Source organism: Passer domesticus, chromosome 5, assembly GCF_036417665.1.
Source record: "Passer domesticus isolate bPasDom1 chromosome 5, bPasDom1.hap1, whole genome shotgun sequence".
Classification (NCBI taxonomy): Eukaryota; Metazoa; Chordata; class Aves; order Passeriformes; family Passeridae; genus Passer; species Passer domesticus.
Window position 1 is genome coordinate 631474 of NC_087478.1, and position 26707 is coordinate 658180.

Genomic DNA, 26707 nt, shown 5'->3' on the forward strand with positions numbered 1-26707 from the left:
ATGGATGGATGGATGGATGGATGGATGGATGGATGGATGATGGATGGATGATGGATGGATGGATGGATGATGGATGGATGATGGATGGATGATGGATGGATGGATGGATGATGGATGGATGATGGATGATGGATGGATGATGGATGATGGATGGATGATGGATGGATGATGGATGGATGATGGATGGATGGATGGATGATGGATGGATGGATGGATGGATGGATGGATGGATGGATGGATGATGGATGATGGATGGATGATGGATGATGGATGGATGATGGATGGATGATGGATGATGGATGGATGATGGATGGATGGATGGATGATGGATGGATGATGGATGGATGATGGATGGATGATGGATGATGGATGGATGATGGATGGATGATGGATGGATGGATGGATGATGGATGGATGATGGATGGATGGATGGATGATGGATGGATGGATGGATGGATGGATGGATGGATGGATGGATGATGGATGATGGATGGATGGATGGATGATGGATGATGGATGGATGGATGATGGATGGATGATGGATGGATGATGGATGGATGGATGGATGATGGATGGATGGATGCATGGATGGATGGATGGATGGATGATGGATGGATGGATGGATGATGGATGGATGGATGGATGGATGGATGGATGGATGATGGATGATGGATGGATGGATGGATGATGGATGATGGATGGATGGATGATGGATGGATGATGGATGGATGATGGATGGATGGATGGATGATGGATGGATGGATGCATGGATGGATGGATGGATGATGGATGGATGATGGATGGATGGATGTATGGATGGATGGATGATGGATGATGGATGGATGGATGATGGATGGATGATGGATGGATGGATGGATGGATGATGGATGGATGATGGATGGATGGATGGATGGATGGATGGATGGATGATGGATGGATGGATGGATGGATGGATGGATGGATGATGGATGGATGGATGGATGGATGGATGGATGGATGGATGGATGATGGATGATGGATGGATGATGGATGGATGGATGGATGATGGATGGATGGATGGATGATGGATGGATGGATGATGGATGGATGATGGATGGATGGATGGATGGATGATGGATGATTTGAGGGATGGATGATGGATGGATGGATGATGGATGGATGGATGGATGGATGGATGGATGGATGGATGATGGATGGATGATTTGAGGGATGGATGGATGGATGATTTGAAGGATGCATGGATGCATAGATGGATGGATGGCAGCCAGACACATCTCACCATCTTTGCAGCCAACCTTTCCCTGAAGAAAGCAGGATGCCACATAGGATGCAAAAGCAGATTTAATTCCCCATTAATTTGCATCCTCTCAGTGCTGCTGGAAGGGGCCAAACTCAAACTGCAGGACTGAAGCCACTCATTCGTTACAGGGTGGGCATTAACAAATTCAGCAAACCCCTGACAATGCATTCCTGTCTTTCCTGAGGGTGGGAGAGCACTCAGCTCCTGGATTTTCCATCAGGTCACTCAGTTATTAATTAATTCAGCACCAAAACGGGACATGGGGCACAAAGGTTGATCTCAGCGCCCGCTGCAGCCAAAATAACAATAAAAATAAAAATAAAAATAAAAATAAAAATAAAAATAAAAATAAAAATAAAAATAAAAATAAAAATAAAAATACACATATATTTATAGTATATTACATCAGAATATGTGGAAAAATTTCCCAAGAATTCCTCAGATATCACAACACAGCTGCAGAGCAGCAAAAATTCCATTTTTTGAGGAGGAACTGGGAGAAGTCACCTGGGAATGGTGAGACTGAAAATAGAGCATCCACCTGCTTCTCCCTTCCATGCTTTTCATGGAATCATCTCCTCCTTCAGTAAAACATGGAAATTTCTCTTTATGAACACAAAATGTGCCCCAAACAGCACATTCAGCAACCAAATTCCAGCTCAGGCACCACAGCAGGGAAAGGTTTCCAACCCAACAATTTCTGTCAAGCAGGATTTTGGTGGGGGAGGTTTGCTACAACTGCAAGCCTGGGTTTTGTATTATTTATTTCAAAAATTTCCAGAATGAAATGATGTTTGCTTACCTTTTCTTTCACCGAGACCTTCTTGAGATCCAGATCTGTGACTTGGAGCAACATGAAAATCGCTGAGAGCCAGTAACCATCTTTTTTCTGAGGGAAAAATTTTCCATTTTGACAAAAACCACTTCATTTCATCCAGCCAATACTGAATTCCAATCAGCTAAAATTAAATTTGCCTTAATACGTTGCAAAATAAAAGGTTTTTTTACCCTGAAGGGTGTCAAGACACTGCCCAAATTGACAAATCCCCTTCACAACTGCAGCAAGTTGTTCAAAAGTTTGAAACCACAATATTCAAAAGGCCAAGTTGGGAATTTAAAAATGGAAAGGGATTTGATCAGACTTTGCTTAGGAGAAGGACATCTCAGCAGGAAAAGCCTTTCAGATTATGGAAAATCAGGAACATGCTATTTCAGGTACTTTTTCCTGCTAATTTTATTGTGTGTCACAACAGACCAGCCTCATAAAAGCCAATAAAATCCTGGCAATTAGAAGAAAAAAATTAAAATCTTAATATTTTTCTTCTTTCTGTCATTGGAATGACTCTAAAATTCACACAAAATTTAGAAATCACAAGGGTTGGGATAGAATTGTCTTTGATCACTCAGGACAAATGACCTGCCCACTTCTAGAGACAGAAACTGAGGCTGAAAGGATTCAAACCATCAGGTTTAGCTTCTCATTTTTGCTCCTTTCTCACCTGTAGAGGGTTTTTTAGGAGATTTAAAACCCTGAGGAGAGGCAGATCTTCAATCCATTGAAGCTCACTCAGCTCAGCCACCTGAGCAGGGACAGAAACAGAGCAGAAATCAGCAGCCACAGAATCCAAGAGAACGAGGCAGGGAAAATGAAGTATTTTAATGGCTGCTCTTCAAATCTGGGCATTAAAAAAAAATCATTCTAAATCACAAAAGGGGTTTACACGTTAACTGCACTCAATGAGGCACTTCCAGGCACAAAAGGAGACGGCTTGGCTGTTAGCTGGAGCAGCAGGATAATCCACACAGCAATTTCCAAGCATTTTTCCAGTTCTTTCAAATGTCAAGCCCTAACACGTTTGGCTTTTTGTGTGCTGGTGTGCTCGAGCGAGGCAATTCTGCAGTGAAATTCCTGCTCTGGCTGGGTGGTTTAAAAAAAATAAAATCCTTCTGAGAGTTTCTTTTCGCTGAAGTTCAAGTTCATGCTACAGAACTTGGTGTAAAAAAGGAACAGGATTTTTGTGCTTGGATGTGTCCAGATGATAAATTAGGGCGTCAAGAGGGCCCAGCCTATTTGGGGTCTCAGCTGTGCACAAAGAGAAGCGGGGCACTCAGTTTTTGGGGTCAATCAATTTTGTGTGGCCCAAACCAACTCGGTTTTCTGCTGGAAGATGAAGAGAATGGGTTGGGTTGGGCTGGAAGGAGCTCCAAACCTTCAAACCCATCCAGTGCCATCTCCCACTGTCCCAGTGCCCAGACTGGCCTGGGAATGAAGAGGATGGAATGGGGTGGGTTGGAAGGACCTTCAAACCCATCCAGTGCCACGGGCAGGGGCATCTCCCACTGCCCCATGCCCAGCCTGGCCTGGGAATGAAGAGAATGGAATGGGTTGGGTTGGAAGGACCTTCAAACCCACCCAGTGCCACCTCCCACTGTCCCATGCCCAGCCTGGCCTGGGAATGAAGAGAATGGAATGGGTTGGGTTGGAAGGAGCTCCAAACCTTCAAACCCATCCAGTGCCACGGGCGGGGGCATCTCCCACTGTCCCTGTTATGAATAGAAAGTTGTATTTTTTTTAAGTTTCAGAGTTAAAAAACCAAGTCAGACCAGTCAGACTTCTTTGGTTTCGCTGCCAAAGAAAAGGTCCTTAATTACCCGTTAATGGCCGGTGATTAACTATTGTTTCCCTGATGCTGGCCGCTTGCCAAGAAGACACCAGGACAGACCCTCCAAGGTAAAGAGAACAGGAGTGACATCAGAGCCAGTATGCAGATGAGAAATGCATTGCACCCTGGACTTTTACAGTTTTACAGTTTTTACAGGAAAAACCCCTAAAATCACGAGCCAACAAGTGACTTAAGCGACGTCTAAGGATGGCAGCGCAGTCCCGTACCTGCTTGGATCCTTTTGCTTCTCACCCTCACCTGAAAAGATGCTGATTAAAGAGACACCCCGGGGTGTTAGACAGAAAAGGAGGAATCTGATAATCTCCCATGAGGATGGAATTCCCAGCTCTGCCTGCAGACCAGGACAAAGCTGCATCACCCTCCTCCTCCTCCTCCTCCGTGCCACGCCTGGGACCCGTCGGTTTCTCCCCACCTGAGCTGATTGTTCTCAATAAAGGCATTAAAAAGGACAAAGATCTCCTGCCCATTTATTTCAGTCCCAGTGTCCAGCCTGGCCTGGGACATTCCAGGGATGGAGGGGCAGCCACAGCTGTTTTGGGAATTCCAGCCCAGCCAGGAATTCCACCCCCAAATCCAATCTAAATCTCTCCTCTGTTACTGTAGAACCCTTTTGTCCTGTTTATGGTTTTCCATGGAAAATCCTCTCTCCATCTCTTTCATAGCCCCTTTGAAATCCTGAAAGCCCAACTGAACCTAAAAACCTCCAGATTCTCCCTAATTCGTACTCAATCCTTTTAAAGTGCCTAAAAACATAAACCTCAACCACAGCCTGCTCTAAACTCACTTGGAGATAATAACCCCACCCAAGTTTTGGTGAAGTTAAACATGATTTGAATGGATTTCTTAAATAAATCCCAGAATTCCAGCCACCAACAATTGGAAATCACTCAATGTTTACAAAGGACACATTTGCCTCTGAACCTGTTGTGGCCATTTTTTAAAAAAAACCCCAAGAATTTAAGATCATTCTGAGCTGAAGTAACTCCATGTGTTCATTAATTAAAACTCCCCTTTAAATTATTCTTCAGAAGGCAATGTTAAAAAAAAAAAGTTAACAAAAGAGTTAAAAAAAATTCAAAAAACTCGTTGAACAGCATCAATGACATCATTCAAAGAGGCAAGTTTTGATGAGGTAAAATTAAGAGTTTTTATGTGCTGCAAAGAACAGTGGAACATAAATAAGGCACTGGAAGTGGTGCTATTAATGTTAATAACGAGCACACCATTAGAGAGTTTCCTGTCTGCTGCAATTGAGGCACCTTGAAATGTCAGCCTGAGCACAGGCAGGAAAAGAATGCACAGTGACTGGAATTAAATCCACTTGCAAGGGGAGAAAAATGACAGAAAATGTTCCACTGCTGCTTTATATTTTTGTTTTCTTAGCTTATAATTTTTTTTCCACATGTCTTTGATGTCAAAGTGATTCATGAATTGATTTTTTTTTTCAGTTAAGGATGCTGGAAGATCAATATCAAAATTATTGTGGATATTTGGCTTGGCATTCAAAATTCAAAAGAGTTGGATGATGCCATTGTTATTTCCAGTACAGAAAATTATGCTGCATAACAAAATCCACTTTTTACCCGAGTTCTTGCAGTTCCGCTTCGCAGGGAGTTTCCAGTTGAGAGCTCAGAAGAATCTGTGGCCATAAAATTGGGCTGAGAGGTATTAACAACCCCCCCTGAGGCCTGGGGGTGTAAGTAAAGATCTTCTGGAATAATCCAGGTGGAAATTCTGCAAACTCATCCCTGCAGTGCAAATTCTCAGCGTGTGAGATCACTGAGGTGGAACCCGAGTGAAGAAAACACCACCTCAGATATTAAATAAGGGCTGAGAGGACGTGGGAAACAGCAAAAAAAAAAAAATCTCAACTTTTCTAATATTTATTCCTTGCAGTGCTGGAGGATTTTTGGAGCCCTTCAAGGAATTGAGTGTTAAAAAATGAAAATATTTTGTGCTGTTAGAAGAAGCTGAGCTGGTACCTGGTTGTCCTCCAGGTTGATCACCTCCAGCAGGTCGTGCTCCTCCAAGCCTTGCAGGCTGTTGATTTTATTGTGGGACAGATCCACCCTCTGCAGATTTTTCAAGCTCTTCAGCCCATTCACCTTCTCAATCTGGTTAAAGCTCTAGGGAAAAAAAAAAAATGAAAGCAGAGAAATTGCAAATAAACCTCGATGAAAAATAACATTCCTGAGGGGAAAAAGGAGTTTTTTGTTGGATTTGAGGAGTTTTTGTCGTGGAGAATCCTGTCAAAAATTGGTCTTTATGCATATCCTGATGTGTTACATTCCTGCTGCTAAACCTCGATGGAAAACAACATTCCTGAGGGGAAAAAAAGGTTATTTGTTAGATTTGAGGATCCTTTCTCGTGGAGAATCCTTTCACAAATAGGCCTCATGTACATCCTGATATGTCACATTTCTCCTCATGGAAAAAAGGAATCAACTCTCTCCTGATTAGCTTATCTCCAACTCACCTTGAAGAGACAACAGCAATAAAAAGAGCTCCAACATTTTTTAAAAGCTGATATTGGCCCAAGAACACTCTTGTCACCACCCAGCTCAAAATTTAGAACAAGAGATGCATGGAAAATTATGGAATATATATACATAAATGCATTGAATTTCCCTCTGTAATCACGGCTCTGTTTACACTTGTGATTACAGAATAAATAATGAAAAAATTGTGGTAGCAGAGAGAGGAGAGAGGCTGAGGGTTGGGAATGTTCCCTGGAGAAGGGAAGGGTGCAGGGAGAGCTTCCAGAACATTCCAGGGGCTCCAGGAGAGCTGCAGAGGGACTGGGGACAAGGGACAGGAGCCAGGGAATGGCTGCCAGTGCCAGAGGGCAGCCATGGGTGGGATCTTGGGAATTTGGAATTGCCAGAGCAGCTGGGGCTGCCCCTGGATCCAAGGAAAGGTTGGACACTGGGGCTGGAGCAGCCTGGGACAGGGGAGGTGTCCCTGGAATGAGCTCTGAGGTCCCTTCCCACCCAAACTGCTCTGGGATTCTGGGATTTGGGACACTCAGAATCCATCCCCAGGGATTTTTATGGAAAATGGGGATGGAAAAGAGAGGAAAAGGGAAGGGAGACCCTTCATGGTTTCCTGAGATTCCCAGTGAAGGCCCTGGGTCCATGAATGTCCTGGAGAGGAGATGGATCCAATGTCAGGCTGGGAGAGCTGGGAATGTTCCCTGGAGAAGGGAAGGGTGCAGGGAGAGCTTCCAGCACATTCCAGGGGCTCCAGGAGAGCTGCAGAGGGACTGGGGACAAGGGACAGGAGCCAGGGAATGGCTGCCAGTGCCAGAGGGCAGCCATGGATGGGATGTTGGCCATGAGGAATTGCTGGCTGGGCTGGAATTGCCAGAGCAGCTGGGGCTGCCCCTGATCCCTGCAGTGCCCAAGGCCAGGCTGGACATTTTGGGACAGTGGGAGGTGTCCCTGCCATGGCAGGGGTGGCTCTGGGTGACCTTGAAGGTCCCTTCCCACCCAAACCAGTCCACGGTTCCATGACTCCCTCACACGATACCAAAATCCCTCTGGAATACATAAATCCATATTAACACACATCGAGTGAAGGCTCCACTCACTGTCAGCAACAGCACAGAAATGTTAAAAAAAATAATAATTAAAAAAATCCCATTTTTCCTGTAAATTCTTCCAGACTCTCCCACACCAAACGCCCCAAATTTTGGAGAACCAACCCTCAGAGTTTTTTCAGACGAGGCCCTGATTTCTCACTGGTTTCACTCCTCATAAATAAATCAAAGACTCATTTCTGCCCCAAACTCCGAGCAGGGATAACAATTCCCTGCTCATCCCACCCCACACATTCCCAGATCTCTCTCCACAGGATTCTTCCTCCATAACCTTGCGAATTTTATTTTTCCATCAGCCTCACCTCGTGCTGAAAGCTTGGAAGCCTCATCTCCTACTAATAAATATTTAGGAACTGTTGAAATAAATAAGCCAGCTGACTCTGATGTTAATCCCGTTGTCTGTCCTTGACATTTTTCCCTGACTTTTAAATGTTTAATTAGGTTATTAATAGCATGGAGGCTTCGTTAGACCTCTGGTTGATCGGAGCTGGGATTGCAAAATGCTGGCCCAGAAAATTCTGTGAATAAAAGAGATTTGGGGATGGATCCTTCAAAAGCAGAAAATTCCTGAATGTCCGGTTCATTAGAGCTGTGCTTCTTATTTTATTTTATTTTTTTTTTTGCAAACGTGAGTGGAATAAAGGGGTTTTGGGTACAGCAAGGGGGAATTGGCAGGTTTGGAAGTGTTCCTCCCAAACTTGAGAATTTTCTGCTCTTTTCAACCTAAAAAGCTCAAGGGGAAATGGGAGAGAAAGCTGAATCACTGGGAAGAGAGGGGATAAAAATAAATAACAATAATAATAATAATAATAATAATAATAATAATAATAATAATAATAGTACAATAACAACAACAACAACAAAACAACAACAACAACAACAATAGTAATAATAATAATAATAATAATAATAATGTATTTTATTCTAATTAATTCTAATTTTTAAAGAAAATGCTCAGCTAAAATCTCTTTCCATAATTTCCACGTGGCTAATTAAAAAGACAAGCAGCGTTATCAACAGTGATATCAGCACCTAAGAACCCCGAATGAGGAACACGTTCACATTTAATGAAATTTAACTCTTAAAAATCTCCCAGCTTTGGACAGAGCAGATTCCCAAGGTAGAACTTTAAACAAACCAGGAAATCAGGGCACACGGTGGTGGAGGGAATTGCTGGGACTCAAATTTAGAGAAAAAAATATAAAATTATTTAGCAAAAAGATCCTCAGATTCCCAGAGCTCCTTTCAGAACATTTCCATGGGGTTTGGCCGATCTGAGTTCATCTTCCCCACCAAAAATGAGACCAAATTCCAATTGATGACGAGACCAAATTCCAATTGATGAGACCAAATTCCAATTGATGAGACCAAATTCCAATTTATAATGAGACCAAATTCCAATTTATGATGAGACCAAATTCCAATTTATGACGAGACCAAATTCCAATTTATGATGAGACCAAATTCCAATTTATGATGAGACCAAATTCCAATTGATGAGACCAAATTCCAATTGATGAGACCAAATTCCAATTTATGATGAGACCAAATTCCAATTGATGAGACCAAATTCCAATTTACGATGAGACCAAATTCCAATTGATGACGAGACCAAATTCCAATTTATGATGAGACCAAATTCCAATTGATGATGAGACCAAATTCCAATTTATGATGAGACCAAATTCCAATTTACGATGAGACCAAATTCCAATTGATGATGAGACCAAATTCCAATTTATAATGAGACCAAATTCCAATTGATGACGAGACCAAATTCCAATTTATAATGAGACCAAATTCCAATTGATGAGACCAAATTCCAATTGATGACGAGACCAAATTCCAATTTATAATGAGACCAAATTCCAATTCATAACGAGACCAAATTCCAATTGATGAGACCAAATTCCAATTTACGATGAGACCAAATTCCAATTTATAATGAGACCAAATTCCAATTGATGACGAGACCAAATTCCAATTTATGATGAGACCAAATTCCAATTGATGAGACCAAATTCCAATTGATGACGAGACCAAATTCCAATTGATGACGAGACCAAATTCCAATTTATAATGAGACCAAATTCCAATTGATGAGACCAAATTCCAATTGATGACGAGACCAAATTCCAATTTCTGGCCACTGAGGGGCTCACAGGGAGCTCCTGGAGGTGTCACAGATCTGAAATATAATTTCATTAACGCAATAGAATTTTATTAACATATAATTTCAATAATTTTATTAAAATTAAAGAATTAATTTTAATAACTTGTTAATAAATTATTCCAAACATGCTAAATGTGAGCACCTTCCCTGATTCCTGCAGCAGCCAAGGGCCTGTCTGGGCTGGTATTTTCAGCATCCAATTTCACAGAATAAACGAAAATTTTATTTTATTATTTTTAAAAAAAAATTTTTTAAATGATTGGAAAAAGAATATTTCTATTCCTTATAAGGGATTCATTAATTTAATTACAAATATTTATGTGGGTGCTTAAAACGAATGTAGCCAATAGGAGCTCTGTAGAGGTTTTGGGGATTTATTTTTATTTATTCAATATTTTGCATTTATTACAAATAAAAGCTGTTTAAAGCAGCCACGGGATTGCATTAAAAACAGGTTTGGGTTGTGTTGCTGTGTAATTAATAACACAAACAACACTGGGGTTATTAATTTAAGGGATGTGTGGTGTTGCAGATATTTCTGAGAATTTGTTATGTAATCATCGATGTATTTATTATATATATAAATTATTATAATAATTAGATATAATATATAATATATAATATATAATATATAATATATAATATATAATATATAATATATAATATATAATATATAATATACATAATGTATAATATATAATATAAAATATAAATTATATAAAATATAACATATAATATATATATTATATATAATGCACATAATATATAATATATAATATGTTATTTAAAAATGTTTTATTTATACAATATATTGTATATAATATAAAATATATAATAAAATATTATATTTATTATACATAATATGATATTATATAGTTTTTAATATAAATAAAAATTTATATTAAAATAATATACTATTATATACTATACTATACTATTATATACTATACTATACTATTATATTATATACTATTATATTATATACTATTATATACTATTATATACTATACTATACTATACTATACTATACTATACTATACTATACTATTATATTATATTATATTATATTATACATTATATCATATCATATCATATCATATCATACCATATCATATCATATATATAATGCATTATTTACAAATATTTTACTAATAAAATATATAGTATATAATATAAAATATAGAATAAAGTATTTTATTTATGTATATATTATATATTATATGATATATAATTTTAAGAGAAATTAAATTTTTATATTAAAATTATATAATTCTTAATCATATAATATATTATATTATATAAAATGTGTTATTGAAAAATATTTTATTCATAAAAGATATAGTATAGAATTTAAAATATATAATAAAAATATCTTATTATATATTATATATAATCTTAATAGAAATTAAAATTTATATTAAATGATATAATTTTAATTATATAATGTATATTATATTATATATAATATATAATGCGTAATTTAAAAATATTTATAAAATATATAGTATATAACATAAAACATATAATCAATATTTAATTTATTATATATTATATGACATTATATAATTTTAATATAAATTAATTTTATATTTAAATTATATAATCCTTAATTATATAATATATTATTTATAATATATAATGTAATATTAAAAATATTTCATTTATAAAATATATAGTATATAATATGAAATATATAATAAATATTATATTTATTATATATAATATGACATTATATAATTTTAATATAAATTAAAATCTATATTAAAATTATATAATTTATGTAATATATATATTACATTATATATAATACATAATGTATTATTTTAAAATATTTTATTTATAAAATATATATAGTATATAATATAAAATATATAGTAAAATATTTTATTTATTATATATTATATGATATTGTATAATTTTAATAGAAATTAAAATTTGTATTAAAATTATATAATCCTTAATTATATAATATATATTATATATAATATATAATGTATTATTTAAAAATGTTTCATTTATAAAATATATAGTATATAATATGAAATATATAATAAAATATTTCATTTATTACATGACGTCATATAAATTTAATATCATATATAATCTAAAATATATACTATAATACATGTAATATCAAATATTCTAATTATCTTCATATTAATCACATTATATTGATTATTTATACCACGATATTGTATGTATTATTTAAAAATATTTCATGTATAAAATATATAGCATATAATATGAAATATATAATAAAATATTACATTTATTCCATGACATCATATAAATTTAATATCATATATAATAGAAAATATATACTATAATACATGTAATATCAAATATTCTTATTTTATTAATATTAATCACATTATATTGATTATTTATACCAAGATATTGTATTATTTAAAAATGTTTCATTTATAAAATATATCGTATATAATATGAAATATATAATAAAATATTACATTTATTACATTATATTATATAAATTTAATATAATAGATAATCTAAAATATACACTATAACACATATAATATCAAATATTCTTATTTTATCAATATTTATCACATTCTATTGATTATTTATACCAAGATATTGGCAGACCCAGGCAGGCAAAGCCCAAATGAATTTTTCCTCACCAGGTCGAGGCTGCGGATGGGCAAACCCTGCAGGCCGGTGACGGCCGCGAGCCGGTTGTGTGCCAGCCCCAGCTGGCTCAGGCTGCGGCACCGCTCCAGCCCCCGCACCTCGGCCAGCTCGTTACCTGCACACAGCCTTCAGGAAATTAACGAGATGGACGCAAAAGAGGTAATTAGGGGGGAAATTCACTAATTGGGGTGTGGGGTGAGGAGCTGGATGGGAAAGGGTTTATCCTGAAGGGGTTTAAAGCCCATTGATCCTACAGAAATTATTCAAATTTTGATTTAAGTTGTGATTTCATTCAAGTTGGGATTTTATTCAAGGTGTGATTTTATTCAAGGTGTGATTTTATTCAAGTTGGGATTTTATTCAAGTTGGGATTTTATTCAAGGTGTGATTTTATTCAAGTTGGGATTTTATTCAAGGTGTGTTTTTATTCAAGGTGTGATTTTATTCAAGTTGGGATTTTATTCAAATTGTGATTTTATTCAAGGTGTGATTTTATTCAAATTGTGATTTTATTCAAGGTGTGATTTTATTCAAGTTGGGATTTTATTCAAGGTGTGATTTTATTCAAGTTGGGATTTTATTCAAGTTGGGATTTTATTCAAGGTGGGATTTCATTCAAGGTGTGATTTCATTCAAGGTGTGATTTCATTCAAGGTGTGATTTCATTCAAGGTGTGATTTTATTCAAATTGTGATTTTATTCAAGTTGGGATTTTATTCAAGGTGTGATTTTATTCAAGTTGGGATTTTATTCAAGTTGGGATTTTATTCAAGGTGGGATTTCATTCAAGGTGTGATTTCATTCAAGGTGGGATTTTATTCAAGGTGTGATTTCATTCAAGGTGTGATTTTATTCAAGGTGGGATTTCATTCAAGGTGTGATTTTATTCAAGGTGTGATTTTATTCAAGGTGGGAGCCGGTTGTGTGCCAGCCCCAGCTGGCTCAGGCTGCGGCACCGCTCCAGCCCCCGCACCTCGGCCAGCTCGTTACCTGCACACAGCCTTCAGGAAATTAACGAGATGGACGCAAAAGAGGTAATTAGGGGGGAAATTCACTAATTGGGGTTGTGGGGTGAGGAGCTGGATGGGAAAGGGTTTATCCTGAGGGGGTTTAAAGCCCATTGATCTTACAGAAATGATTCAAATTTTGATTTAAGTTGTGATTTCATTCAAGTTGGGATTTTATTCAAGGTGTGATTTTATTCAAGGTGTGATTTTATTCAAGTTGGGATTTTATTCAAGTTGGGATTTTATTCAAGGTGTGATTTTATTCAAGGTGTGATTTTATTCAAGGTGTGATTTTATTCAAGTTGGAATTTTATTCAAGTTGGGATTTCATTCAAGGTGTGATTTCATTCAAGGTGTGATTTCATTCAAGTTGGGATTTTATTCAAGGTGGGATTTCATTCAAGGTGTGATTTCATTCAAGGTGTTATTTTATTCAAGGTGTGATTTTATTCAAGGTGTGATTTCATTCAAGGTGTGATTTCATTCAAGGTGTGATTTTATTCAAGGTGTGATTTTATTCAAGTTGGGATTTCATTCAAGGTGTGATTTTATTCAAGGTGTGATTTTATTCAAGTTGGGATTTTATTCAAGGTATGATTTTATTCAAGTTGGGATTTTATTCAAGGTATGATTTTATTCAAGTTGGGATTTTATTCAAGGTGTGATTTCATTCAAGGTGTGATTTTATTCAAGGTGTGATTTTATTCAAGGTGTGATTTTATTCAAGGTGGGAGCCGGTTGTGTGCCAGCCCCAGCTGGCTCAGGCTGCGGCACCGCTCCAGCCCCCGCACCTCGGCCAGCTCGTTACCTGCGCACAGCCTTCAGGAAATTAACGAGATGGACGCAAAAGAGGTAATTAGGGGGGAAATTCACTAATTGGGGTGTGGGGTGAGGAGCTGGATGGGAAAGGGTTTATCCTGAAGGGGTTTAATCCCATTGATCCTACAGAAATGATTCAAATTTTGATTTAAGTTGTGATTTTATTCAAGTTGTGATTTTATTCAAATTGAGATTTTTCTGGTGATAAATTAACAAATTGGGTTTGTGGGGTGAGGAGCTGGATGGGAAAGGATTGATCCTGAGGGGGTTTAAATCCCATCGATCCTACAGAAATGATTCAAGATTTCATTCAAGGTGTGATTTTATTCAAGTTGGGATTTCATTCAAGGTGTGATTTTATTCAAGGTGGGATTTTATTCAAGGTAGGATTTTATTCAAGTTGGGATTTTATTCAAGTTGGGATTTCATTCAAGGTGTGATTTTATTCAAGGTGGGATTTTATTCAAGGTAGGATTTTATTCAAGTTGGGATTTTATTCAAGTTGGGATATTATTCAAGGTGTGATTTTATTCAAGTTGGGATTTTATTCAAGTTGGGATTTTATTCAAGTTGGGATTTTATTCAAGTTGGGATTTCATTCAAGGTGTGATTTTATTCAAATTGAGATTTTTCTGGTAATAAATTAACAAATTGGGTTTGTGGGGTGAGGAGCTGGATGGGAAAGGATTGATCCTGAGGGGGTTTAAATCCCATCGATCCTACAGAAATTATTATGTGATTTCATTCAAGTTGGGATTTCATTCAAGTTGGGATTTTATTCAGAAATTATTCAAGTTTTTATTCAAGTTGTGATTTTATTCAAGCTGTGATTTTCTGGTGATAAATTAACAAATTGGGGTTGTGGGTGTGGAGTTGGATGGGAAAGGATTGATCCTGAGGGGTTTAAATCCCATCGATCCTACAGAAATGATTCCAGTTTTTATTTATGTTGGGATTTTACTCAAGTTGGGATTTTATTCAAGTTGGGATTTTATTCAAGTTGGGATTTTTATGGGGTTATTCAAGGTGTGATTTTAAGGTGATAAATTAAGAAATTGGGTTTGTGGGGTGAGGAGCTGGATGGGAAAGGATTGATCCTGAGGGGTTTTAATCTTACTGCTCCTACAGAAATTATTCAAATTTTGATTCAAGTTGTGATTTTAATTCAAGTTGTAATTTTAATTCAAGTTGTGATTTTCTGGTGATAAATTAACAAATTGGGTTTGTGGGGTGAGGAGCTGGATGGAAAGGAACGATCCTGAGGGGTTTAAATCCCATTGATCCTACAGAAATGATTCTAGATTTTATTCAAGTTGGGATTTCATTCAAGTTGTGATTTCATTCAAGGTGTGATTTTATTCAAATTGAGATTTTCTGGTAATAAATTAACAAATTGGGTTTGTGGGGTGCGGCGCTGGATGGGAAGGATTGATCCTGATGGGGTTTAAATCCCATTGCTCCTAGAGAAATAATTCCTGTTTTTATTCAAGTTGGGATTTTATTGAAGTTGGGATTTTATTCAAGTTGGGATTTTATTCAAGTTGGGATTTTTATGGGGTTATTCAAGGTGTGATTTTAAGGTGATAAATCAAGAAATTGGGTTTGTGGGGTGAGGAGCTGGATGGAAAGGATTCATCCTGAGGGGTTTAAATCCCACTGCTCCTACAGAAATTATTCAAATTTTTATTTAAATTGTGATTTTGTGGGGCTATTCAGGTGGGGATTTTATTCAAGGTGTGATTTTAAGGTGATAAATTAACAAATTTGGTTTGTGGGGTGTGGAGCTGGACGGAAAGGATTGATCCTGAGGGGTTTAAATCCCATTGATCCTACAGAAATTATTTAAATTTTTATTTAAGTTGTGATTTTATTTCAGTTTAAATTATACCTGTTGTGTCCTGGCCATCTGTCCTGAGAGGAAAATTAAATTTTAAATTAACATCACAATTAAAACCAGCAGTGCACGTAATTAGAATTCCTCCCAGCAAACTTCAGAACTCCTGAAATTGCCCAAAAAAAGAATTTTTGACAACAAATCCAGCTCCAATTCCTCCTTGGAATGGAAGAAGTGGCAGGAACCTGCCCAAAATCAGGTAAAAACCTCCTCCAGGACTCTTTGTGACAGGAGTCAGGCAAAAATCTGAACAGGAAAAATTAAAATTTAAGCCACGAGCATCAACGTGAGGCAGCAAATTGCTCAGCACTGAAGAATAATTAATTAAATTTAATTTAATTGTAGTTTTTGCATGACTCACTGTAAAGTTTGTCATTTATTTTTGGCCAAGTTGTGTCTCTGGTTTGGACAATTCCTCCCTTTAGGAAGTTAAAATCAAAACCTACAAGACCCGCAAGATAAATTTTTGATTTTTATTTGTTTTTTAAAATTTTCTCCCTTTTTTCAATTTGCTGGAGGGGTTTTTACTGAATTATGGGAAATGGGGATGGCAAAAGGAAAGTGCTTTGGTGGCATTTTGTGACAGGATTTGTAAAGTGGGAAGAGCACATATCATAAATAATAATTTTTAAAAACAAAATAAATTTTTTAAAAAAATTAAAATATTTAAACAAAAATATAATATTTCTCTATATAAATATAATATACATTTTAATATTCCTTTATAATTTATATATCACTACATTATCATACTGAAATATAAATAATTAATATTAATATGTCATGAATTATATTAATAATTTGTAGATATTAACTATATTATGAATTATATTAATAATTAATAGATATAAACTATATAATAGATAATATTATATTAAATTTTATATAATATTGATAAAATATTATCATAACAATAATATTAATATAGTACTATGATGCTAATTATGATTATATTAATTTATTAATATTTTATGAATATAACATTTTAATATAGTAGTATATATAATATAATTAATATATTATAGCATTGAATATTAGTAATATTATTAATAAAATGTTATGCATTTTATATATATTTATATTATATTTATGTATTTTATATATTTTAATATAAATCTATATATAATATATAAAAAGAAACATTTATTTATTTATATATTTATTATATATATATTTATTTTAGAGATATTTCTTTTTAATATATACTTAAAATTATATATTTAAATTTCTATATTTATTTTAATATATGGTATATTTAATAATATCTATAATATTTATTTTTAATAGAAATATTTTTTAAAAATAAAGCAGGTGGCTTGCAAATTCTTTGTCTGAAACAAGCATCGGATTAATTTTATTGATTAATTTATTTGTATAAATAAATAAATAAAATTTATAAATATTTACGAATTATTTATTTATTAATTTCTTTTTGTCAAGAGACAGAAAAATCGGCACCAACCTCCTGCCTCCTCCTTTTCAGGCAGCAGAGATTCAGGATGCAACTCCTGAAGGAAAAAAGGAAATTTCTGGAACCCCAGGAAGAAATTTGAAGGCAAACGTGAAGCTCCAGAAACCACAGGAAGGAATTTTTAGGGAAGCCTCGGAAAAACAATGAAAATTCCTGTTTTATTTAAATTTTATAACCTGATTCCCTGGTAATATTTGGGATTTATTATTATTATTATTATTATTATCATTATTATTATTACTATTATTATTATCATTACTATCATTATTATATTTTATTATTGTTATTAATATGATAATATTATATTATTATAATATTATATATTATTACATATTATATATTCTACATAATATATATAATATATATAAAATATATATTATATATAAAATATATTATAATATTATATATTATTATATTATATTATATTATATTATATTATATTATATTATATTATATTATATTATATTATATTATGTTATTATATATAATATATTATTATTTTATTATTGTCATTAATATGACAATATTATATTATTATAATATTATATATATTATTATATATTATTATATTATATTATACTATATTATATTATATTATATTATATTATATTATATTATATTATATTATATTATATATAAAAATATATTATATATTATAATATATATTATTATATTATATTATTATATTATATGTAATATATTATTATTTTATTATTGTTGTTAATATAATAATAATAGTAATAATAATAATAGTAACAATAATAATAATAATAATAGTAATAATAATAATAATTTATCACCTCTGTAAGGGGTAATAAATAAATAAATAACAACAATATTTTTCACCCGTCCATGATACAAAAAGAAGTTTTTGTGTTCCTCCAGCAGGAAAATCCCCCAACTTTGCCCACTTTTAGCACCATCAGAGGTGTTAAAAGTAAATTAAGCTCAGTCTCAGTAAATTAAGCCCAAAATTACAATTTTATCTCAGTTTTAAGGACAAAACTGAAGGGGAAAATACAAAGAAAACTGGTATTTATTGGAAGAAATGACCCAAAAATCAGTTTTTCTCCCATTCGGGATGGCCCAAGGATACAGTCCAGCAGCAGCTTGGTGAGCGCGTGGTAGGCGGACAAATCCTTCATTTTTGGGATCTGGTTGTGGGAAAAGTCCACTTCCTGAGGGGAAAAAAGGGAATTTGGGGTTGTTTCTTCAGGACTTGCTCTGGCTGGGAGTTTGTTCCACCCTCCCACCACACGCAGGGGTTCAGTGTCAAGGAAAAGAAAAGACAGAAATAAAATACAAAGAAATAAAAAATATAAGTATAAATAAAAAATATAAATAGAAATAAATAGAAATAAATAGAAATATAAATATAAATATAAATAGAAATAGAAATAAAAATAAAAATAAAAATAAAAATAAAAATAAAAATAAAAATAAAAATAAAAATAAAAATAAAAATAGAAATAAAAATAGAAATAAATATAAAAATATAAATAGAAATAAAAATATAAATATAAATAAAAATAAATATAAAAATAAAAATATAAAAATAAATGTAAAAATAAATGTAAAAATAAATGTAAAAATAAAAATAAATAGAAATATAAAAAGACATCCAAAAACAAAAATAAAAACAAAAATAAAAACATAAATAAAAACATAAATAAAAATATAAATAGAAATAAAAATATAAATATAAATATAAATATAAATATAAATATAAATATAAACATAAATATAAATATAAACATAAACATAAACATAAACATAAACATAAACATAAATATAAATATAAATATAAATATAAATATAAATATAAATATAAATATAAATATAAGACAGACTCAAACATTTGGAAAAGGCAAATGTGAATTGAGGTAAGAAAGAGGAATAAAAAAAGAATAAAAATTGACTTTTGCCTCTGCTCAACTACATCTGGCTTAGATCCAGAAAATGGTTTTGAGTTTAAAACTTTAATTTCATTTTTTTCAGACTTACCCGGAGGTTTTTGGGTGCTTTAAAATTGAAATACGTGGTGAGCTGGTTTTTGGAAGCATTCAGCTCTACTAAGTAAGGCATGTGGCTGACACAGGAAAGGTCTGGAAAGAGAAGGAAAATTGGGAAAATATCCCATTGCTGCGCAAAGATCCTCGCAGCAGTGGGATAATTACACCCTGCAGCAATTAACACCAATGTGGAGCTGCACGCTCAGGACGTGATGCCCAAATGCAGAAATCAGATACATCCACTCCTTCTACTAAAAGGAAAAAAAAGGTTTATAAAGCACAAAGAATAAATAGTTCCACGTTTAATTTTCATTAAATAGTTTTTTCATTGAACTTTCATTTTCATTTTTTTTCATTAAATAATTTTGGTTAAATAGTTCCAGGTTCGACGTTTAACTTTCATTATGCCAGCTGACTTGCCTAGAAGCACGAATTTATTTTTATGTATTTATAGATATTATATTATGTTATAATATGCTATACTATAGTATACTATATTATATTATATTAATATATTACATATTATATTATTATATTATTTATTATAATATAATATAATAAATAATATAATTATATAATAATATAATTATATAATTATTATAATTATATATTATATATTACATTATATATTACATAATATAATATATCGATATATTATATATCGATATATTATACATTAATATATTATGCATTAATATATTATGTATTAATATATTATATAATATATAATATATAGTATATTAGATATAATATATTAAATATAATATATTAAATATAATATATTAAATATAATATATTAAATATAATATATTAGATATTAGATATTACATTACATTACTATATTATATTATTATATTATCTTATATTATATTATATTATCATACTATATAATATTATTATTATAGTATACTATATCATATTACATTACATTGTATTGCACTATATTACGCTATATTATATTACACTATATTATTTTACATTACATATATTATATTTTTTATACTATATTCTATTCTATTATACTATACCATATTATCATGTAACATAATATAATGTAATATAGTATAATATAATATAATATAATATAATATAATATAATATAATATAATATAATATAATATAATATAATATAATATAATATAATATAATATAATGTAATATAATATAATGTAGGATAATGTAATATAATTTTATATAGTATTGTATAATATAATTTTGTATAGTATAGTATAATATAATTTTATATAGTATAATTTTATATAGTATTGTGTAATGTAATATAGTATAGTATAATATAATTTAATATAGTACAGTATAATCTAATTTAATATAATATAGTATAATGTAATATAATATAGTATAATGTGATATAGTATAGTACAGTATAATATAATTTAATATAGTACAATATAATATAGTACAGTGTAATATAGTGAAATAATAATTATTATCTATATATAATATATATATTCTATTCCATTATATTATATTCCATGACAGTATATTACATTGAATTATATTATAATTATATTATATCATATCACATTATATTATACCATACCATACTATATTATACTGTATTATATTATACTATACTATATTATTCTATATTGTTATGTTATGTTAGATTACACCATATTATATTATATTATATTATATTATATTATATTATATTATATTATATTATATTATATTATATTATATTATATTATATTATATTATATTATATTATACCATATTACATTATATTACATTATATTACATTATATTATATTATATCATACTATGCCATATTATAGTTTATTCTATTATATTCTATTATATTATACTATACTATATTATACTACATCGTACATTATATTATATTATACATTATATTATATTATACTATATTTATTATATTATACTATATTCTATTATATTATTCTATATTATCCTATATTGTTATGGTATGTTAGATTACACCATATTATACCATATTATTTTATTATGTTATATTATGTTATATTATGTTATATTATGTTATATTATTCTATACTATATTATCCTATATTGTTATGTTATTTGAGATTACACCATATTATACCATATTATTTTATTATATTGTTATATTATATTATATTATATTATATTATATTATGTTATGTTATGTTATGTTATGTTATGTTATGTTATGTTATGTTATGTTATGTTATGTTATATTATATTATATTATATTATATTATATTATATTATATTATATTATACTATTCTATACTATATTATCCTATATTGTTTTTTTATGTCAGATTACACCACATTATAGCCTCTTATACCATATTATATTATACAATATTAATTACATATTTATTATATTTTTATATCCACCTCTAGAACTTCAGATTCGCTCTGCCCTGAGTTACCAATTAGTGCAGAAAATCATTTAGGCCACGGCTGAGGAGTAAATGAGAGGTTGCTATGGAAAAGTCCCTGCTCTGTTCATACCTGGCCTCCACGGAAAAAGAAAAATCTCTTATTAAAATGAGCAGGGCGAGGAGCTGCTTTACAAAAGTGCAGCTCCTCCAGTGAAAAAAGCTTGAGAGAAATGATGTGGCTGCCCCAGCACAACAAATTCCACTTGATGTTAAATTAAAAAAAATAATGAGAGAGAGAGAGGGAAGGAGCAGCTGGAATTCATCCCAGTCTCTATCTGACACCTTTCTGAATGTAAAAAAATGCCATTTTTATACTTTTTGTCACCCATGGAAAACCCTGCCGAGGGAAAGCTCAAGGCTGGGAAAAGCAAACCAAGCATAATGGAATATCCTGCCATCTGCACCTTCACCCTGACACATCTGCTGGGGTTTTATCTCAGTAATAAACTGAGTTTGAGCTCCTGCTCCCACTGACAAACACATGCTGCTCTTCATGGGCCGTGGAAATTTGGGGGGTTTGGAGGAGATCAAGCCCGGCTCCGTACAATATTTGACACCACTGAAATGCCAGCCAGGCTTTGTGACACTAAAACTCCCTGGTCCGGTGCCTTTCTCATCTCAAACTGCTCCAGCAGCCAGGAATTTGTGGTTTATTTACTCCATACCATTAATTTTATTGCAGGAAAGGTCCATTTTCTGCAGGTGAACGTATCCAGAGAGAATGCTGATGTCACTCAAGTCACGACCCTGGGAAAGGGAAAGGGAGGGATTAATCATCATTTTAATAACTGGTTAATAGCTCAGCTCACCCAAGGTCCCTCCAGCTGCAGCAGGACAAGGTGACCTCTACGAAAAGTGATGTTGGAGCAGCCAGAAATGGAGAAAGTGCAAAAAAAAAGAAGACTTTGAAGCAATAAAAAGCCAGGAAAAACACCAGGGAAACAAATCTGTGTGGAAAAGAGAGGGAGAGCAGAGAGCTTTGAAAAGACACAACCACTTCAGCTTCCTGAACGCAGCATTTCCAGGGCAAAAAAATTAAAAAATCAAAAATCTCAGTGCTGATGTATGAAAAAAAACCAAACCAAACCAACTCTCCACTCTGGCAGTCAGCAGGAGCCACTCTGAGTCTTATCAAAGTGACAAAAATCTGCCTCTTGACATCTTGTTTTTTTAACAAGGCTTTTTTTCCCCAACTATTTGCTGTCGAAAAAAGGAAATTTTTGTGCAGAAAAGGGCCTTAAATTGATTTTTTTTTTTGCTTGCACTTACTGGAAGTGACAGATGAAGATAAACATACTCAGTGCCAGGGGCGGAGCGGCCGAAGGTGTGGAGTCCCTCAGCGGCGGTGTCTTCATCCAACACCCCCTCCAAGGGACCCTAAAAAACACCAGGAAAGGGGAAAAATGGATTGAGGGGAAATCCCACTCTTGGGAGAATCCAGAGGCCGCCGGGGTTCAAGGGGGAACAGGGCTGATAAAAGTCCTCAGTCAAATGGTGCTTTCAATGCTTCACTAATTAAAATGATTATTAGGGAAAATGATGAACCCTGCCCTAAAAACAGCTAAATAGAAACGTGCCACGTGCCAGCTCCATCCATTTGGGAAGGTTCATGAGGTTTTTGCTGGGATTTTTAATTTTAATTTTTCACATTCTGTGCTGCTTTAGTGTGTGGGGTGTGAGTTTCATATTATGGGATGGTGAGCTCTGTGCACAGAGCAGGGAGACAAAACAATTCCTGCTGAGCTGGGCACCAAGGACAAATGATCCCAATGCCAGCCCCAAGAGCACAAACACCTCTGTGTTCTCAGAGGCAAAAGAGTAAAATGTTGTGGTTTGACTGAAAAATAAGTTTCTAAAAAAATTGTGGTCAAACCAATCAAAAACCAAATTTAAAAATTAACACCTAATGTAACCACTAAAAACGTAAATACGCCTCTGAGAACACACAGGAGTTAAAAGCAAAAGATTCCCAAAAAATGCTCTTTTAAGTCTAGATCAACTAAGTAAGTTGATCTAACCTGCTCCCCTGCCCAGCTGCATCTAAGTTAAAAAAAAACAAAAACAAAACAAACAAAAAAAACACCAAAAAACCCCCCAAAAAACAAAACAAAACAAAACAACCCAACATCTACCAAAAAACCCCAAAACCCCCTACAAAAAACAACAATAAAAAAAATCTAAAATGTTTCAAACAAGCAGGATGGGAGTGCAGGGGCTGCACTGGGGTTGGACACTGAACTGCAATGTGCACATGGAGCAGAGCTGAGCCCAGGGAGAGACCCCGGCAGCGCTCGTGCATTTTGGGGCCATTTGGGGTCATCTTGGGTTCATTTTGGGGCCATTTGGGTTCATCTTGGGTTCATTTTGGGACCATTTGGGTTCATCTTGGGTGCATTTTGGGGCCATTTGGGTTCATCTTGGGTTCATTTTGGGGCCATTTGGGTTCATCTTGGGTTCATTTTGGGACCATTTGGGTTCATTTTGGGACCATTTGGGTTCATTTTGGGACCATTTGGGGTCATCTTGGGTTCATTTTGGGACCATTTGGGGTCATCTTGGGTTCATTTTGGGACCATTTGGGTTCATTTTGGGACCATTTGGGTTCATCCTGGGTGCATTTTGGGACCATTTGGGTTCATCTTGGGTGCAGCCCTGGCTGGGCTCTGGTGCTGCCCAAGGTGCACCCATGGAGGAGATCCTTTCCATCAATCCCTGCTTTATTCTGTAATTCTGCCCAGTCTCTGTCCCAGCTCAGCCTTCCCAACCCATCAGCAGCACAGATCCCATTCCCTGAGCTGTTGAGCTCCCACAGATGATGGATGTTAACAGCACTAACAGGGTGCTGCACCCCAAAATCCAGATTATTTGGAGCCCTTTCCATTTGTTCAGCATGAGCTGCTCTTCAGAGGAAAAATCTTTTTTGAAGAGGCTGCTTGACAGCCAGCACTAATGGGAAGAGCAGCCCCTGGTTTGTGAAATTCCCTGAGGAGCCACAGGACAATTGCTGATCGAGGCACCTGCCTGACCATTCAGAGTCCATCCACAAACAAAGGGATTTGACAAATCAAATTAAAACAGACGATAAAGCATAATTAGACAACTTACTTAAAAGAGTTTTACACCTTAACTAAAAGAACTTTACAAAATAAATTTATATAAATTGTTACAGTGACAATATTAGTGACAGTGCCTTGTGTGCTTCACTGTACACAACAATTGATAAACAAAGCCATCAAAGAAGTTTTTTCTGCTCAAGAGAGAGGGGAAAATGTAGGAAATGGATTTGCAGAGAATTCCCAAAGCCTGACAGATTTCTCACGTCTGTATGCAAACTTTGAGATGAGAAATGCTGACTTAGGAATGCCCTGGAACAGCACAGACATTGCTGGGAGAGAAATGGAACTGGGAACAAGTTTCAAAGGGTGGCCTTAGAAATAAAACTGGATGCTTTGGAGAAACAGAACTGTGAAAGATGCATTGGAGTGGGACCCACGAGGGGTCATTTTAGATGATTGGCTTTAAGGCATTTACAGCACAATGTGGCTAAAGCTGATAGAGCAATAAACACATTTTAATGTCTTGTAATTAGGAAATAGCTGGCTTCTGATTGTGATGGGGTGAATTCTAACGTCTGCATGGTCTCACCCTTCACATGAGACTGAAAATGGAATAAAAGTTGGGTAAAACACCTCTCAGCTGCCCCATCTCTGGGTCAGAAAAGAGCATGGTCCAACAGGGACCAAGATAAAGAATAGAATAATTTCATTACAGCACTTACATGTTATAGCAAAGGAGAGCACAGAATAATTTCCACAAGGCAAAATATGAGGGGACATTTTGTGGTGTTGGGATTTAAAGCCCAGCAGGGCAGGCAGAGAAAATTCAGAGGTGTCCATGGGGCTCGTTGGAGCTCAGGGCTGGGAATTTAAGCAGGAAATTGGGTTAATTTGGCCATACATGTTCATCCTTAATATTAGATGGCCAGGAGCACTTGGCAGTGCTGGGTTAATGGTTGGAATCGACAATCCTCAAAGCGTTTTTTCCCAATCTAATTGATTCTGAGAGAGAGAGGGACAATCCTGGACCCTGGACACCACGGGGTGGGACCCTAAAAAGGCAGAAATGAGAGGTGCCGCCCTTCTTTCCCCCACACCCACCCCGAGGAGGGAAAGAGCAGCTCCCTCCCATGCACACACCCCTCCCCAGGCAGCTGCGGAGCCCTGGGCCGAACCTCCGAGCGCTCCGACTCTTCCTCCTCCTCCTCATCCTCGCGGTGGGGCGGGCCGGGCCGGGGCCGCTCCTCGGCGAGCCCCTCAGCGAGGGGCTGCGGCGGCCCGTCAGAAGCGGGGAGCGGCTCCCCGAGGCTGCCTTCTCCTGCCCCGTTCTCCTCGCCGCCCGCCATGAGCTGTGACAAGGAGGGAGGAGGCGGACGGGACCCCGCTATGGGCGCTGTCCCCGCTCAGGCATGGCCGCCGCCATTTGTTTACGCGTTGCCATGGAGACGGCAAGAGCCCGAGGGAGGTGATTGGCGCAAACGGCCGCGCCAGCCAATAGGAGCGCAGAGCCTGCAGCAAAGCACCATGGGAATTGTAGTTCGCCTCCCTGAGGCAGCCATCGGCCCCGCTCCCGCACAACAAACTTATAAACGTTAAAAATATGTCAATTTAAGGAGATAAAGAGGCG

General features: G+C 34.5%; 1 protein-coding gene across 2 annotated transcripts in view; it reads right to left on the reverse strand.

Annotated features, from left to right (window-relative positions):
- LRGUK (leucine rich repeats and guanylate kinase domain containing) overlaps positions 1-26506 on the reverse strand; it is a 55858-nt gene extending 29352 nt beyond the window's left edge. For both annotated transcript variants that reach the window (XM_064421661.1, XM_064421660.1), the window contains exons 1-9: positions 26256-26506; positions 23294-23401; positions 22690-22771; positions 19603-19703; positions 18695-18776; positions 12398-12522; positions 5967-6110; positions 2800-2880; positions 2103-2189 (exon numbers count right to left, since the gene is read on the reverse strand). In XM_064421661.1, coding sequence (XP_064277731.1) covers positions 2103-2189; positions 2800-2880; positions 5967-6110; positions 12398-12522; positions 18695-18776; positions 19603-19703; positions 22690-22771; positions 23294-23401; positions 26256-26426 — 981 coding nt within the window. In that variant the 5' untranslated portion in view covers positions 26427-26506. The remainder of the gene's footprint in view (positions 1-2102; positions 2190-2799; positions 2881-5966; positions 6111-12397; positions 12523-18694; positions 18777-19602; positions 19704-22689; positions 22772-23293; positions 23402-26255) is intronic.
- Positions 26507-26707: the final 201 nt, after the last annotated feature.